The sequence below is a fragment of the Lichenostomus cassidix genome, unplaced genomic scaffold, assembly GCF_008360975.1.
Source record: "Lichenostomus cassidix isolate B80296 unplaced genomic scaffold, HeHo_3.0 HiC_scaffold_40, whole genome shotgun sequence".
Classification (NCBI taxonomy): domain Eukaryota; kingdom Metazoa; phylum Chordata; class Aves; order Passeriformes; family Meliphagidae; genus Lichenostomus; species Lichenostomus cassidix.
The window spans coordinates 1997451-2013876 of NW_028147459.1; the positions used below are offsets into that span (position 1 = coordinate 1997451).

General features: G+C 57.2%; 1 protein-coding gene across 1 annotated transcript in view; it reads left to right on the forward strand.

The window, feature by feature from the left end:
• The window catches only part of LOC146422512 (lysine-specific demethylase 5C-like), a 36633-nt gene extending 20514 nt beyond the window's left edge, over positions 1-16119 (forward strand). The window contains exons 16-28 of the mRNA XM_085046292.1: positions 1640-1821; positions 2784-2908; positions 3536-3683; positions 4612-4708; positions 6258-6616; positions 7580-7718; positions 8907-9086; positions 9159-9293; positions 10466-10993; positions 12092-12149; positions 13199-13398; positions 14273-14458; positions 15639-16119. Of these exons, the coding sequence (XP_084902418.1) occupies positions 1640-1821; positions 2784-2908; positions 3536-3683; positions 4612-4708; positions 6258-6616; positions 7580-7718; positions 8907-9086; positions 9159-9293; positions 10466-10993; positions 12092-12149; positions 13199-13398; positions 14273-14458; positions 15639-15647 (2346 nt within the window). The 3' untranslated portion in view covers positions 15648-16119. The remainder of the gene's footprint in view (positions 1-1639; positions 1822-2783; positions 2909-3535; positions 3684-4611; positions 4709-6257; positions 6617-7579; positions 7719-8906; positions 9087-9158; positions 9294-10465; positions 10994-12091; positions 12150-13198; positions 13399-14272; positions 14459-15638) is intronic.
• Positions 16120-16426: the final 307 nt, after the last annotated feature.

A 16426-nucleotide genomic window follows, 5' to 3' on the forward strand; every position in this document is an offset into this window, starting at 1 on the left:
CAAAATCCCCACAGGGGGTTCTAATTCCCATTTTTCCACCCTCCCAGGGCATCACCAAGGGTTTTGGGTACCTAAAATCTCCACAGGGGTTTCTAATTCCCATTTTTCTGCCCCCCCCAGGGTATCACACAGGGGGTTGGGGTTACTGGGATGACCCCAAAAGTTCCATGGGGGGTTCTGATCCCCATTTTTTCACCCCCTCAGAGCATCACCGAGGGGTTGGAGTTCCCAAAATGCCCATGAAGGTTTCTAATTCCCATTTTTTAATCCCTTCAGAGCATCACTGAGGGGTTTGGGGTTAGTGGGGTGACCCCAAAAGCTCCATGGGGATTTCTGATTCTCATTTTTGCTCCCCCTCAGGGTATCACTGAGGGGTTTGGGTACCCAAAATGGGTTCTAATCCAAATTTTCACCCTCCCAGGGCATCATTGAGGCGTTGAGGTTACTAAAGGCACCCCAAAATCCCCACAGAGGTTTATAATTCCCAATTTTCCTCTCTCCAGGGCATCACCAAGGGGTTTGGGTACCCAAAATGGGTTCTAATCCCCAATTTCCACTCTCCCGGGGCATCGCCAAGGGGTTGAGGTTACTAAAGGCACCCCCAAATCCCCACAGGGAGTTCTAATTCCCATTTTTTCACCCTCCCAAGGCATCACTGAGGGGTTTGGGTACCCAGAATGGGTTTCTAATCCCTAATTTTCCTCTTTCCAGGGCATCACTGAGGGGTTTAGGTACCCAAAATCCCCATTTTTTCACCCTTCCAGGGCATCACCGAGGGGTTGAGTTTACTGGGATGACCCCAAAATCTCCATGGGGGTTTCTAATCCCCAATTTTCCACCCTCCCAGGGCATCACCGAGGGGTTTGGGTACCCAAAATCCCCATGGGGTTTTCTAATTCTCGGTTTTGCTCCCCCTCAGGGCGTCACTGAGGGGTTTGGGTACCCAAAATGGGTTCTAATTCCCATTTTTCCACCCTCCCAGGGCGTCACCGAGGGGTTTGGGTACCCAAAATCCCCATTTTGCCACCCCTTCAGGGCATCACAGAAGGGTTGAGATCACTAAAGGCACCCCCAAATCCCCAAAAAACGTTTATAATTCCCAATTTTCCACCTTCCCAGGGCATCACCGAGGGATTTGGGTACCCAAAATGGGTTCTAATCCCAATTTTCCACCCTCCCAGGGCATCACCAAGGGGTTGAGGTTACTAAAGGCACCCCAAATCCCCACAAGACATTTATAATTCCCAATTTTCCACCCTCCCAGGGCATCACTGAGGGGTTGAGATTACTAAAGGCACCCCAAAATCCCCATCTTTTCACCCTCCCAGGGCATCACCAAGGGGTTGAGGTTACTAAAGGCACCCCAAAATCCCCACAGAGGTTTATAATTCCCAAATTTCCACCCTGCCAGGGCATCACCGAGGCATTGAGATTACTAAAGACACCCCCAAATCCCCACAGAGGTTTATAATCCCTAAATTTCCACCCTGCCAGGGCATCACGGAGGGGTTTGCGTACCCAAAATGGGTTCTAATCCCAATTTCCACCCTCCCAGGGCATCACCAAGGGGTTGAGATTACTAAAGGCACCCCAAAATCCCCACAAGAGGTTTATAATCCCCAAATTTCCACCCTGCCAGGGCATCACGGAGGCCGAGCGCGAGGCCTTCGAGCTGCTGCCGGACGACGAGCGGCAGTGTGACAAATGCAAGACGACGTGCTTCCTGTCGGCGCTGGCGTGCTACGATTGTCCCCAAGGGCTCGTCTGCCTCTACCACATGGACGACCTGTGCAAGTGTCCCCGCAGCAAGCAGTACCTCAGGTGGGGACATGGGGGTTTGGGGGGCTGGGAGAGGAGTTTGGGGGGCCTTAAAACCCCCAAAAACACCCCCAAGAAAACCCCAAAACCCTCCGAAACATCCTCACAAAACACCCCCAAAATACTCCAAAAATTGCCAAAAAACCTTTCAAAAAACCACCCCAAAAACACCCCGAAACACGTCCAAAATACTCCAGGAATCCCTAAAACAGCCCCAAAAAAACCCCAAAAAACTCCAAAACTCACCCAAAAGCAGCCCAACAACCGTCCAAAAAACACCCAAAAAAACCTCCAAAACACCCCAAAAAACATGCCAAAACCACCCCAAAACCCCTCCAAAAGACTCCAAACTCAAAAAAAACCCCTAAAACCCCTCCCAAAAATCCTCCAAAACCACCCCAAAAACACCACAAAAAACCCTCCAAAACACCCAAAACCCCTCCAAAATACTCCAAAAATCGCCAAAAAGGCTCCTAAAAAAACCCAAAACCCCCCCAAAAAATTCCAAAACCACCCCCAAAAACCCCCAAAATGCCCCAAAACCCACCAAAAAACCCGCAAAACACTCCGTAAACACCCCCAAAACCCAAAAACGCCCTCAAAAACCACAAAACCCTCCAAAATACCCAAACCCCCAAAAACAAAAAACACCCCACAACCCTCCAAAACACCCCAAAACCCCTCCAAAATACTCCAAAAATCGCAAACTCCCCAAAAACCCAATATCCCCAAAACCCCTTAAAATGCCCAAAAACTGCCAAAAACTGCAAAAACACTCGTAAACACCCCCAAAACTCCCAAAAACCCGCAAAAACACCCTCCAAAATACTCCAAAAATCCCCCAAAAAAATGCAAAAACACCCCCCAAAAAACCCCGAAAACACCCCCAAAAAACCCCAAAAAACCGCAAAAAAGCACCCAAATCCCATAAAAACCCCAAAAACACCCCAAAAACTCCCGTTCAGGTACCGCTACACGCTGGACGAGCTGCCAGCCATGCTGCACAAGCTCAAGGTGCGCGCCGAGTCCTTCGACACCTGGGCCAACAAGGTGCGCATCGCCCTCGAGCTGGAGGACGGCCGCAAGCGCAGTGAGTCCGGGGCTTTTGGGGGAGGTTTGGGGTTTTTTTGGGGTTTTGGGGTGGTTTTGAGGGTGTTTGGGATTTTTTGGGGGTGGTTTGGGGTTTTTTTGGGGGGAGTTTTGAGGGTTTTTGCGGTGTTTTCAAGGGGTTTTAGGGTTTTGGGGGTGTTTGGGGTGGTTTTTGCGGTGGTTTTTGGAGGTTTTGGGGGGTTTTGGGGTGTTTTTGGTTTTTCTGGGGTGGTTTTGGGGGTGTTGGAGTGTTTGGGGCCTTTTGGGGTGTTTTTAGGGGTGTTTTGGGGTTGTTTTGATGGGTTTTTGGGGTGTTTGGGGGTGTTTGGGGGTGTTTGGGTGATTTTGGGGATTTTGGAGGAGGTTTGGGGAGTTTTTTGGTTTTTTGGGGTGGTTTTTGGGGTGTTTGGGGTATTCTGGAGGGTGTTTGGCAGGTTTTTTGGGGTGGTTTTGGGGCGTTTTTGGTGAGTGTTGTTTGGGTGTTCTTGGGGGCATTTTTTTGGGGGGTATTTTGGGGTTTTTTAGGGTGTTTTGTGGTTTTTTTGAGTATTTCAGAGGGGTTTTGGTGTGGTTTTGGGCTGGTTTTGGGTATTTTTATCATTTTTGGGTCTCCCATCTCTCCGCCCAGCCCTGGAGGAGCTCCGAGCTCTCGAGTCAGAGGCCAGGGAGAGGAAATTCCCCGAGAACGAGTTGCTGCATCGCCTCAAGGGCTGCCTGGGGCAGGCAGAGCGCTGCGTGTCTGAGGCACTGGGGCTCATCAGCTCCCAGGAGACCGGGTCAGTGTCCCCTGCTGTCACCTGGTGTCACCTGCTGTCCCCAGCCTGTCACCTGTCTGTCCCTTGGTGTCACCTGTCTGTCCTCAGCCTGTCCCCTGGTGTCCCCAGCCTGTCCCCAACAGCTCAAGGGCTGCCTGGGGCAGGCAGAGCGCTGCGTGTCCGAGGCACTGGGGCTCATCAGCTCCCAGGAGACCGGGTCAGTGTCCCCTGGTGTCACCTGGTGTCCCTAGCCTGTCCCTAGTGCATCATCAGCCTGTCTTTGATAGCTTAAAGCTTGTAGGAAGGTAGGGTGAGTGTCCCCTGGTGTCCCCAGTCTGTCCCCGATAGCTCACCAGCTCCCAGGAGACCGGGTGAGTGTCCCAGCAGTGTCCCCAGCATTGTCCCCTCACTGTCCCCATGTCCCTGCAGTGTCCCCTTATTGTCCCCTCATTGTCCCTTCACTGTCCCCATGTCCCCAGCAGTGTCCCCTCATTGTCCTCAGCATTGTCCCCAATGTCCCCACAGTGTCCCCACAATGTCCCCAGTGTACCCAGCAGTGTCCCCATGTCCCCAGCATTGTCCCCACAGTGTCCCCTCACTGTCCCCATGTCCCCGCAGTGTCCCCTCACTGTCCCCATGTCCCTGCAGTGTCCCCATGTCCCCGCAGTGTCCCCTCACTGTCCCCATGTCCCTGCAGTGTCCCCTCAGTGTCCCCATGTCCCCAGCAGTGTCCCCATGTCCCCGCAGTGTCCCCACAATGTCCCCTCACTGTCCCCATGTCCCCGCAGTGTCCCCTCACTGTCCCCATGTCCCCGCAGTGTCCCCACAATGTCCCCTCACTGTTCCCATGTCCCCACAGTGTCCCCTCACTGTCCCCATGTCCCCACAGTGTCCCCTCACTGTCCCCATGTCCCCTCACTGTCCCCTCACTGTCCCCATGTCCCCGCAGTGTCCCCGCGCCGGCGCTGACGCTGGAGGAGCTCAGGGCGTTCCTGGAGCAGATGAACCAACTGCCCTGCGTGATGCACCAGATCGGGGAGGTGCAGGTGAGCCCGGAGTGTCACACGGTGTCACATCAGTGTCACACCATGTCCTATGGGTGTCACACGGTGTCACACCACGTCCTGTGGGTGTCACACGGTGTCACTTGGGTGTCATTCAGTGTCCCGGGGCTGTCACACAGTGTGCCATGGGTGTCATGCAGTGTGCCAGGTGTGTCATACAGCATCTCATGGGTGTCACAGAGTGTCCCAGGGATGTCACACAGTGTGTCCTGGAGACGTCACACAGTGTCCTGTGAGTGTCACACAGTGTCCCAGGGATGTCACACAGTGTGTCCTGGAGACGTCACACAGTGTCCTGTGAGTGTCACACAGTGTCCCAGGGATGTCACACAGTGTGTCCTGGGGACGTCATACAGTGTCCTGTGAGTGTCACACAGTGTCCCAGGGATGTCACACAGCATGCCAGGGATGTGTCACAGTGTCCTGGGGATGTCACACAGTGACATGTCACATGGGGATGTGATATGGGTGTCACATGGTGTCATATGGGTGTCACACCATGCCCCAGGGGTGTCACATGATGTCCTAGGGCTGTCATGCTGTGTCCCAGGGGTGTCACACAGTGTGACATGAGTGTCATGCAGTGTGCCAGGTGTGTCACACAGTGTCTTGAAGATGTCACACAGTGTCCTGGGGTGTCGCACGGTGTCCAGGGATATCCTGAGGATGTCACACAGTGTCCTGAGGATGTCCTGGGGGTGTTACACAGTGTCCCAAGGGTGTCACACAGCGTCCTGTGGATGTCATGTGGTGTCACATGGATGTCACACAGTGTCCTGGGGTGTCGCACAGTGTCCAGAGATGTCCTGAGAATGTCACACAGTATCCCGAAGATGTCCTGAGTCTGTCACACAGTGTCCTATAGGTGTCACACAGTGCCCTGGGGATGTCACAGTGTGCCAGGGATGTCACACAGTGTCATATGGATGTCACACTGTGTCCTAGGGCTGCCATACAGTGTCCCAGGGGTGTCACACAGCATCCCAGGAATGTCACACACAGGGCTGTCACACATGGGGATGTCGCACAGTGTCCTGGGGATGTCACGCAGTGTCCCTGGGGTGTCACACAGTGTCTCAGGAGTGTGACACAGTAGCCTGGGGATATTCTGGGGATGTCACACGGTGTCCTCAGGATGTCACACAGTGTTCTGAGGGTGTCCTGGGGATGTCACCCAGTGTCCCATGGGTATCACACACTGTCCTGGGGGTGTCACACATAGGGATGTCACACACAAGGATGTCACACAGTGTCCTGAGGGTGTCCCAGGGATGTCACCCAGTGTCCCATGGGTATCACACAGTATCCCAGGGGTGTCACACATGGGGATGTCACACACAAGGGTATCACACAGTGTCTTGGGGATGTCACACAGTGTCCCATGGGTATCACACGGTGTCCCGGGGGTGTCACACAGTATCCTGGGGATATTCTGAGGATGTCACACAGTGTCCCATGGGTGTCCCACAACATCCCGAGGACATCCTGGCTCTGTCACACCACGTCCCACATGTCACCCTGTGTCCCACAGGCCCTCCTGGACCGCGTGGAATCCTTCCAGGCCGAGGCTCGAGCCGCGCTGGACATTCCCCCTCCATCCCCGGCTGCCCTGCAGGAGCTGCTGGACCGAGGAGCCCGGCTGGGCGTGGAGGTGCCCGAGGTCCGGCGGCTGGAGCGCCAGCTCGCCCAGGCCACCTGGCTGGAGGAGGTGACGGCCACCCTGCGGTCCCCTCGTGCCCGTGTCCCCCTGCCCGTCATGCGCGGCCTCATCCAGGCCGGCCGGACCGTGGCTCCCAGCCCTGCGGTGGACGTGGCCATGGCCGAGCTGCAGGAGCTGCTGACCATCGCCCAGCGCTGGGAGGAGAAGGCTCAGATGTGCCTGGAGGCCAGGTGAGGGTGGGGGACAGGTGGGTGGGGGGTGGGAGGGGGTAATGGGGCTGGGGGATGCAGCTAAGGGTAAATAGGGGCTGGGGGCTGCAGCCCTGGGTGCTTTGGGTGAGTAAAAAGGGTCTGGGGGCTGCAGCATGTGGTTCTGGGTGAGTAAAAAGGGTCCAGGGGATGCAGCCCTGGGTGCTCTGAGGAGGTAAATAGGGTCTGGGGGCTGCAGCATTTGTGCTCTGGGTGGGTAAAATGGGGCTGGGGGCTGCAGCTCAGGGTAGAAAGGGGCTGGGGGTTGTCCCTCATGTCTCTGGGTGGGTGTAAAAAGCAGCTAGGGGTGTCCCCGATGTCCCCAAGGGAGTAAAAAGAGTCTGGGGGCTGCAGCCTGTGTGCTCTGGGTGGGTAAAATGGGTCTGGGGGTTGTCCCTTATGTCTCTGGGTGGATATAAAGGGTCTGGGGGTTGCAGCATGTGGTTCTAGAAGGACTTCAAAGGGGCTGGGGGTGTCCCCAGTGTCCCCAAGGAGGGTAAAAAGGGGTCTGGGGCTGTCCCTCAGGTCTCTGGGGGGACATAAAGGGTCTGGGGGTGATTCTGCAGCAGGGAGGGAGAAAGGTTTGGGGTTCAGCTGCTCCTCAGAGCATCCTGCCCTGGGTCTGGGGGATTTTTTGGGGTGTCAGGGGTATTTGAGGGGTGTCAAGGGGTCCCTGGGGTATTTGGGGTGTCCCTGGTGGTGTCAGGGGGTCTCAGTGTCCCTGGGGGTCTCAGGGGTATTTGGGGGGTCTCAGGAGGCCTGAGTGTCCCTGGGGGTCTCAGTGTGTCTCAGAGTCCCCGTCCCTGTCCCCCCGCAGGCAGAAGCATCTCAGTGTCCCTGGGGGTCTCAGGGGTGGTCTCAGTGTCCCTGGGGGTCTCAGTGGTGGTCTCAGTGTCCCCTAGGGGTGTCAGGGGGTCTGAGTGTCCCCATCCCTGTCCCCCGCAGGCAGAAGCACCCCCCAGCCACGCTGGCCGCCATCATCAAGGAGGCAGAGAACATTCCAGCACTGCTGCCCAACATCCAGGCGCTCAAGGAGGCTCTGGCCAAAGCCCGGGCCTGGATCGCTGATGTGGAGGAGATCCAGGTGGGCTCTGCAGCCACCCCGGGGGGCTTCGGACATGCTGTGACCCCATGGGTATCCTCACTGTCCCTTTGGACATGGCTGTGTCCTTGTCCTGTCCCCGTGGACAGTGGACATCTCTGTGTTCCCATCTTGTGCTATCCCCATGAACACTGGACATAGCCGTGTCCCTGTCCTGTCCCTGTGGACACTGGACATGTTCCTGTGGATCCTGGACACCTCTGTGTCCCTGTCCTGTCCTCATGGACACTGGAAAGCCTTGTCCCCATCCTGTCCCCATGGACACTGGACACTCCATGTCCCTGTCCTGCCCCTGTGGACAGTGGACATCTCTGTGTCCTTGCCATGGACCCAGGATATTGCTGTGTCCTCATGCTGTCCTGATGGACACTGGACACTTCCATGTCCCCATGGATCCTGGACACCTCCATGTCCCCATCCTGTCCCCATGGACACCCCTGTGTCCCTGTCATGGACCAGGACAGCCCTGTGTCTCTGTCCTGTCCCTGTCCTGTCCCCGTGGACAGTGGACATCTGTGTGTCCCTGTTGTGGACACTGAACACACCCCTGTGTCCTCATACTGTCCCCATGGACACTGGACACACCCCTGTGTCCTCATATTGTCCCCATGGACACTGGACACACCCCTGTGTCCTCATGCTGTCCCCATGGACACTGGACATCTTCATGTCCCTGTCCCTGTGGATCCTGGACACTCCATGTCTCCATCCATCCCCATGTCCCACTGCCATCCCATTCCTGTCCCCACCATGTCCCCAGCATTCCCATGTTCCCACCCATCCCCATGTCCCCATCTATCTGTGTGTCACACTCTCATCCTAGTCCTGTCCCTGCCATGTCCCCAACCATTTCCATGTCCCCACCACTCTCGTGTCCCTCATGTCCTCACCACTCCCATGTCCCCATCTGTCCCCATGTCCCACTCTGGTCCCATTCCTGTCCCCTCCTGTCCCAACCATTTCCATGTCCCGCTCCCATCCCATTCCTGTCCCCTCATGTCGTCACCATGCCCATGTCCCCATCCATGCCCACATCTCACTCCTATTATATTCCTGTCCTCTCATGTCGCCACCATTCCCATGTCCCACTGCCATTCCATTCCTGTCCCCACCGTGTCCCCACCACTCCCACATCCCACCCCAGCTGTACCTGACCCCGTGTCCCCCCAGAACGGTGACCACTACCCGTGCCTGGACGACCTGGAGGGGCTGGTGGCTGTGGGGCGTGACCTGCCGGTGCGGCTGGAGGAGCTGCGGCAGCTCGAGGTGCAGGTGGGCACGGCGCACTCCTGGCGGGACAAAGCCTCCCGCACCTTCCTCAAGAAAAACTCCTGCTACACCCTGCTCGAGGTGGGTTTTGGGGGGTTTGGGGTGGTGTGGGGTGGTCTTGGCGTGGTGCTGACCATCCCCTGGTGTCCCCAGGTGTTGTGTCCCTGTGCTGATGCCGGCTCGGACAGCAGCAAGAGGCTCAAGTGGCGGCAGGAGCCGGGGTTGTACCGGCTGGACGCTGAGAGTTTGGGGTTGTCGGCGCAGGATTTGAGGGATCCTGGTGCTGTGGTGAGGACTGGGGGTGTGGGGGGCACCCTGGGACCCCAGTCGTTGTCACTGCTGCTGTCACTGCTGTCTCAGCTGAGATTGGGGTGTTTGGGGTGGGGGGCATTGCGTTGTCCCCAATCCTGTCACCTGTCACATTCCTGATAATCCCCTAACCCCATTCCTGTCACCTCTCATGTTCCTGATTTTCCCTGTTTCCCAGATTGTGGTGTTGAAGGGTTTGGGGTGGTTGGCACCACATCCCCCCCTATTCCTGTCACCTCTCACACTCCCAGTTCCAACCCAGATCGTGGTAGTTTGGGGTTTGAGGATGTGTCACCCCCAATCCCTGTCACACTCACATCCCTGCTCTCCCCTCAATCTTGGCATTCAAGGTGTTTAGTTATGTGTCACCCATGTCCCCAATCCCTGTCACTCCCACACCCCTCATCTCCTGCAGTTAAGGGGTTTGGTTGTGTCACCCACATCCCCAAATCCCTGTCACTCTCACACTCTCGATTTTCCTAGATCATGGCATTGAGAGTTTGAGGATGTGTCACCCATGTCCCCAGTCCCTGTCACTCTCACATCCCTACTCTCCCCTAAATCCCGGCATTCAAGGGTTTGGTGATGGGTCACCCCAATCCCTGCCACTTCCAATCCCTGTCACTCTCACATCCCTGCTCTCCCCACCCTAAATCATGGCGTTCAAGGGTTTGGTTATGGGTCACCCATGTCCCCAATCCCTGTCACTCTCATGCTCCCAATTCCCCCCTGATCATGGCACTGAGGGTTTTGGGGACATGTCACCCATGTCCCCAATCCCTGTCACTCACATCCCTGCTCCCCCCACCCCAGATTGTGGCATTCAGAAAGGATTTTGGGGATGTGTCACCCATGTCCCCAGTCCCTGTCACTCACGTCCCCAGTCTCCTCACCCCAGATTGTGGCATTGAGGGTTTTGAGGATGGGTCACTCCAATCCCTGTCACTCACATCCCCAATCTCCCCACCCAGATCGTGGCATTCAGGGGTTTGAGGATGTGTCACCCATGTCCCCAGTCCTTGTCACATCCCTGCTCTCCCCACCCCAGATTGTGGCGTTCAAAGAGGGCTAGCAGAAAGAGAAGGAGGGTTTGGTTATGGGTCACCCATGTCCCCAATCCCTGTCACTCACACCCCAATCTCCCCACCCAGATCGTGGCATTCAAAGAGGGCGAGCAGAAAGAGAAGGAGGGCATGCTCCGTCTCCGCCACGCCAACTCCCAAAAAGCCGCCCCGCCTCTCCCGGGCCCTGGACCACCATCCTGCGTCTGCGGGCAACCAGCCGGCCCGGGCATGCTGCAGTGCCAGCTCTGCCGAGACTGGTTCCACGGCTCCTGCGTGGCCTGGCCCCGCCTGGGCTCCCAAAAACCCTCACCAGCCTGGTGGGAGTGGGACGCCAAATTCCTGTGCCCGCTGTGCCAGCGCTCGCGGCGGCCGCGCCTCGAGACCATCCTGGCGCTGCTGGTGGCCCTGCAGAAGCTGCCGGTGAGGTTACCTGAGGGAGAAGCTCTGCAGTGTCTCACCGAGAGGGCGATCACCTGGCAGGACAGGGCGCGGCAGCTGCTGGCCTCACCCGAGGTGGCAGGGCCGCTGGAGAGGCTGGCGGCGCTGCGGCACCGGCTACACCACGGCGATGGAGACGGGGCGCTGAGGGAGGCGAGTCGGAACGAGCAGACCAAGGTAGGGGGGATTTTGGGGTGGTTTATGGGGGTTTGGGGGGGATTTGGGGTGATGGAACTCTGAGGAAGGCTTGTCAGAATGAACAGACCAAGGTATGAGTTTGGGAGATTTATGGGGGATTTGGGGTGACAGAGCCCTGAGGGAGGCGAGTCAGAATGAGCAGACCAAGGTATGGGTTTGGGAGATTTATGGGGGATTTGGGGTGACAGAGCCCTGAGGGAGGCGAGTCAGAATGAACAGACCAAGGTATGAGTTTGGGAGATTTATGGGGGATTTGGGGTGACAGAGCCCTGAGGGAGGCGAGTCGGAATGAGCAGACCAAGGTATGGGTTTGGGTGATTCATGGGTGATTTATGGGGGATTTGGGCTGATGAAGCACTGAGGGAGGTTAGCCAGAATGAGCAGACCAAGGTATGGGGGATTTTGGGGTGGTTTATGGGGGTTTGGGGCGGATTTGGGGTGATGGAGCGCTGAGGGAGGCGTGTCAGAATGAGCAGACCAAGGTGAGCAAGTTTTGGGGTGATTTATGGGGGATTTGGGGTGATGGAGCTCTGAGGGAGGCTAGCCGCAACAAGCAGACAAGGTGAGAGAATTTGGGGTGTTTATGGGGGATTTATGGGGGATTTGGGGTGATGGAGCCCTGAGGGAGGCTAGCTGGAACGAGCAGACCAGGGTGAGGGGATTTTGGAGGAATTTGGGCTAATGGGGGATTTGGGGAGTCAGAGCCATGCACGAGGCCAGCCGAAACAAGCAGACCAAGATATGGGGGGTTTATGGGGTTTTGAGGGGATTTATGGGGTCTTGAGGGGATTTATGGGGCATTTGGGGTGTTAGAGCTCTGAGGGAGGCTAGCGATAACGAGCAGACCAAGGTGGGGGGATTTATGGGGGATTTGGGAGGATTTATGGGAGTTTTAGGGTCTCAGACCCCTGCACGAGGCCTGCTGCAACGAGCAAACCGCAGCGAAAGGCTCTGGGGGGCTGTGGGGAAGTGTGGGGCAGGTTTGGGGGTTACAGGGTGGGTTTGGGGGGTCAGGGGAGGTTTTGGGGGGCTCAGGGCTGGTTTTGGGGCCCCCCAGAACACCTTCCTTCCCCCCAGGTGTCGGTGGAGAATGGGGACGCCCCCAGCCCGGAGAAGAACGGCCCCCTGCCCTCAGGTGAGTGGGGCGGGGAGCTTTGGGGGACCCTATGGATCTGTAGAGATCCCATAGGAGTGCAGGGACAGTGGGATTGTGCTGATCCCATAGGAGTGCAGGTTGACCCTATGGATCTATAGGGATCCCATAGGAGTGCAGGCTGACCCTATGGATCTATAGGGATCCCATTGGAGCGCAGGGACAATGGGATTCTGTCATTCCCAATGGAGTGCAGGAGATGCTGTGGGATGCAGTGGATCCTTTGGCAGTTTGGGGAATGTTTTGGGGCTGCAGAGATCCAATGTGAGATCCCACAGATCCTATAGGATCCGTGGGGACACAGTTGAGCTGCAGGGGTCCCATTGATCCTATAGGATCCATGGAGACACAGTTGGGCTTCAGCTCATGGTGTCCTGGTGTCGCCATGTCCCTGTGGTGTCCCCACGGTGTCCCTACAATGTCCCCACAATGTCCCCACGGTGTCCCCACAGAGCTGGAGGTGCTGAGCACAGCACTGCTGCAGCTGCAGGGGCCTGTGCTGGATCCCTCCATGTCCCTGCAGTGTCCCCACAATGTCCCCACGCTGTCCCCGCAGAGCTGGAGGCGCTGAGTGTAGCACCGCCACGACTGCAGGGTCCTATGCTGGAACTCCTATTGTCCCTGCAGTGTCTCCACAGTGTCCCCATGTCCCTGAGGTGTCCCTATGATGTCCCCATGTTCCTGAGGTGTCCCCACGATGTCCCCGTGCTGTCCCTGTGGTGTCACCGCAGAGCTGGAGGCGCTGAGTGTAGCACCGCCACAACTGCAACGTCCTGTGCTGGAACTCCCGTGTTCCTGCAGTGTCCCCACAGTGTCCCCATGTCCCTGAGGTGTCCCCACGATGTCCCTGACATGTCCCCCTGCTGTCCCCGCAGAGCTGGAGGCACTGAGCGCAGCACTGCTGCAGCTGCAGGGGCCTGTGCTGGAACCCCCCATGTCCCTGCGGTGTCCCCACAATGCCCCCATGTCCCTGAGGTGTCCCCACGATGTCCCCGTGATGTCCCCCTGATGTCCCCCTGCTGTCCCCGCAGAGCTGGAGGCGCTGAGCGCGGCGCTCCCGCGGCTCCAAGGTCCCGTGCTGGAGCTGGCCGAGGGGACGCGGCGGCCGCTGGAGGAGCTGATGATGGAGGGTGACCTGCTGGAGGTGACACTGGACGAGGCGCAGAGCATCTGGAGGTTGCTGCAGGCCACTCGCCCACCCCCCCTGGCTCTGTTCCGCCTGCTGCTCGAGGTATGGCGACCCCAAAACTGACCCAGAACTGACCCAAAACTGACCCAGAACACCCTAAAACTGACCCTAAACTGACCCAGAACACCCCAAAACTGACCCTAAACTGACCCAGAACTGACCCAGAACACCCCAAAACTGACCCAGAACACCCCAAAACTGCCCCGGGGACACAGAACACTCCAAAACTGACCCAGAACACCCCAAACCTCTCAGGGACCCCAAATCCCTCCCCACACTGCTCCCCTCACCCTCAGCTCACTCTGGGGCCCCCAAACTCGCCCTTCCCTGCAAGTCCAGCCCCCAGTTCACAGTTTAGGGGTCACTGATGGGGTTTGTCCCCCAGCTGGAGCAGGCAGAGCATCAGGGACCCCAAATTGTCCCCAAGTCTTCCCCAAGCACCCTGAGGAGCCCAGATCTGCCCCAAAACTGCCCCAGCGCACCCTGGGGACCCCAGACTCGCCTTTCCCTGCAAGTCCAGCCCCCAACTCACAGTTTTGGGGTGACTGATGGGATTTGTCCCCCAGCTGGAGCAGGTGGAGCGTCAGGGACCCCAAATTGTCCCCAAGCACTCTGAGGAGCCCAAAACTGCCCCAAAACTGCCCCAACCCACTCTGGGGACCCCAAAATGTCCCCAGGAGCCTAAAACTGCCCTAAAGTACCCCAAAACTGCCCCAACCCACCCTGGGGACCCCAAACTCGCAGTTCTGGGGTCACTGACGGGGCGTTTCCCCCAGCTGGAGCAGGCAGAGCATTAGGGACCCGAAATTGTCCCCAGGAGCCCAGAACTGCCCTAAAGTACCCCAAAACTGCCCCAACCCACCCTGGGGACCCCAAACTCGCAGTTCTGGGGTCACTGATGGGGCGTTCCCCCCAGCTGGAGCAGGCGGAGCGGCGGGGGGCTCGAGCCCGCGGCCGTGACCCCGAAAAGCGCCGGAAGCGCCGGGCGGAGCGAGGGGACATCATTCCCCTGGCCAAGGAGGAGCTGGAGCCAAAGAGGAGTCGGGGGCCCGAGGGGGGCGACCCCCGGGACAGCCCCACAGCCGGCCCCCAGGCCCCGGGGGTGAGTATGGGGGGATTTAGGGGGGATTTGGGGGGTGCAGAGTGGTTTATGGGGGATTTATGGGGTTAATGGGGATTTATGGGGTTAATGGGGGATTTATGGGGTGCAGGGTATGTTTATGGGGATTTAGGGTGCAGGGGTGATTAATGGGGATTTATGGGGTGTAGGGGGTTTATGGGGATTTAGGGGGTGCAGGATGGGTTAATGGGGGATTTATGGGGTTAATGGGGGATTTATGGGGTGCAGGGGGGAGTTGTGGGGAGTATTTGGTGGGATTATGGGGTCAGAGGTGTCCCAGGATGAGAATTGGGGAGTTTATGGGGTTACAGGGAGGAGTTGTGGGGTTGAAGGGGGGTTTATGGGGTATGGTGGGATTATGGGATGAGAGGATGACCCAGGATGAGAACTGGGGAGTTTATGGGGTACAGGAAGGAATTATAGAGGTAGATGAGGTCATGGGAGTTTAATGGGGGAATTATGGGGTGAGAGGATGACCCAGGATGAGAACTGGGGAGTTTGTGGGGTACAGGGAAGAGTTATGGGGTTATATGGTGGGATTATGGGGTGGGAGGGGTCTGGGAGGAGCACAGGAAGCTTCTGGGGTGTAGGGGAGAGGGTTTTGGGGTGTCTCCCATATCCAGGGGGTTATGGGGTCCAGGGAGAAGGGCTGCTCGGGTGGTTTTGGGGTTTGATTTCAGGGTGTGGTTTTGGGATGTAGTTTTGGGATATTTATTTCAGGGTGTGGTTTTGGGATGTAGTTTTGGGATATTTATTTCAGGGTGTGGTTTTGGGATGTGCTTTTGGGGTGTGGTTTCAGGGTGTGGTTTTAGGGTGTGGTTTCGGGGTTTGATTTTGGGATGTAGTTTTGGAATATGGTTTTGGGGTTTGGTTTTGGGGTGTGGTTTTGGGATATGGTTTCAGGGTGTGGTTTTGGGTTGTAGATTCGGGGTATGGTTTTGGGATCTGGTTTTGGGGTTTGGTTTTGGGCTGTGGTTTTGGGGTTTGGTTTCAGGGTGTGGTTTTGGTTTTGGGATGGGGTTTTGGGGTTTGGTTTCAGGGTGTGGTTTTGGGCTGTGGTTCTGGGGTTTGGTTTTGGGGTGCTATTTCAGGGTGTGGTTTCGGGCTGTGGTTTCGGGATGCAGTTTCGGGGTGTCACCAACCCTGTCCCCTGTGTCCCCAGGACTCGTGACACGGAGCCCCCAGCTCGGATGGACGCGCCTCTCGGCGGTGGGGATGAACTGGGGGGGCTGCACCGGGCTCCCCCCACCCCGGGGCCCCCCAAAAACCCCCCAGTCTGGGGGAGCTCCCCCTTCCCCCCCTCCCGCCCCCCCACGATGTAATTATTTGAGTTCTTTCTTTTGTATCATTAAACCCCGGGGGGGGTGAGCCACACCCAGGTGGGGGTCCAGGGGTCCCCCAAAAACCGGGGAGGGGGGAACCCCAACCAGCACAGCAGGGCCAGCCCCCCCCATCCCCCTGCACCGGGTTTTTTATAGGATTTGGGGGGTTCGGGGGGCGGGGGGGGTGGATTTGGGGCCCCCCTGCCCCCCCGCCGACACTAACAAGTCTCGAACTCTTTGTAGCGGGGCGGGGGCGGGGGGCCTTATTTTATTGTATTATGATTTTTTTTTATTATTATTAAACTTTGGAGGTTAAAGGCAGTCAGAGGTTATTGGTGGGTCGGGGGTTGGGGGGGTTAGGGTGATTGAGGGAGGTGTTTTTAGGATTTTTAGAATTTTGGAGGGGTCGGGATTTGAGGGGTTCAAGGGTGCTGTGAGGGGTTGAAGAGTCTGGGGTTCTGGATTTTGAGAGGGTTGGGATTTTAGGAAGGTTGGGATTATGGGGAGGATTTGGGATTTTGGGGTGTTCAGGGTTTTTGGGGGTTTGGGATTTTAGGAGGGTCGGGATTATGGGAAGGGTTCAGCATTTTGGGGTGTTCAGGGTTATTGGGGTTTGGAATTTTGGGAG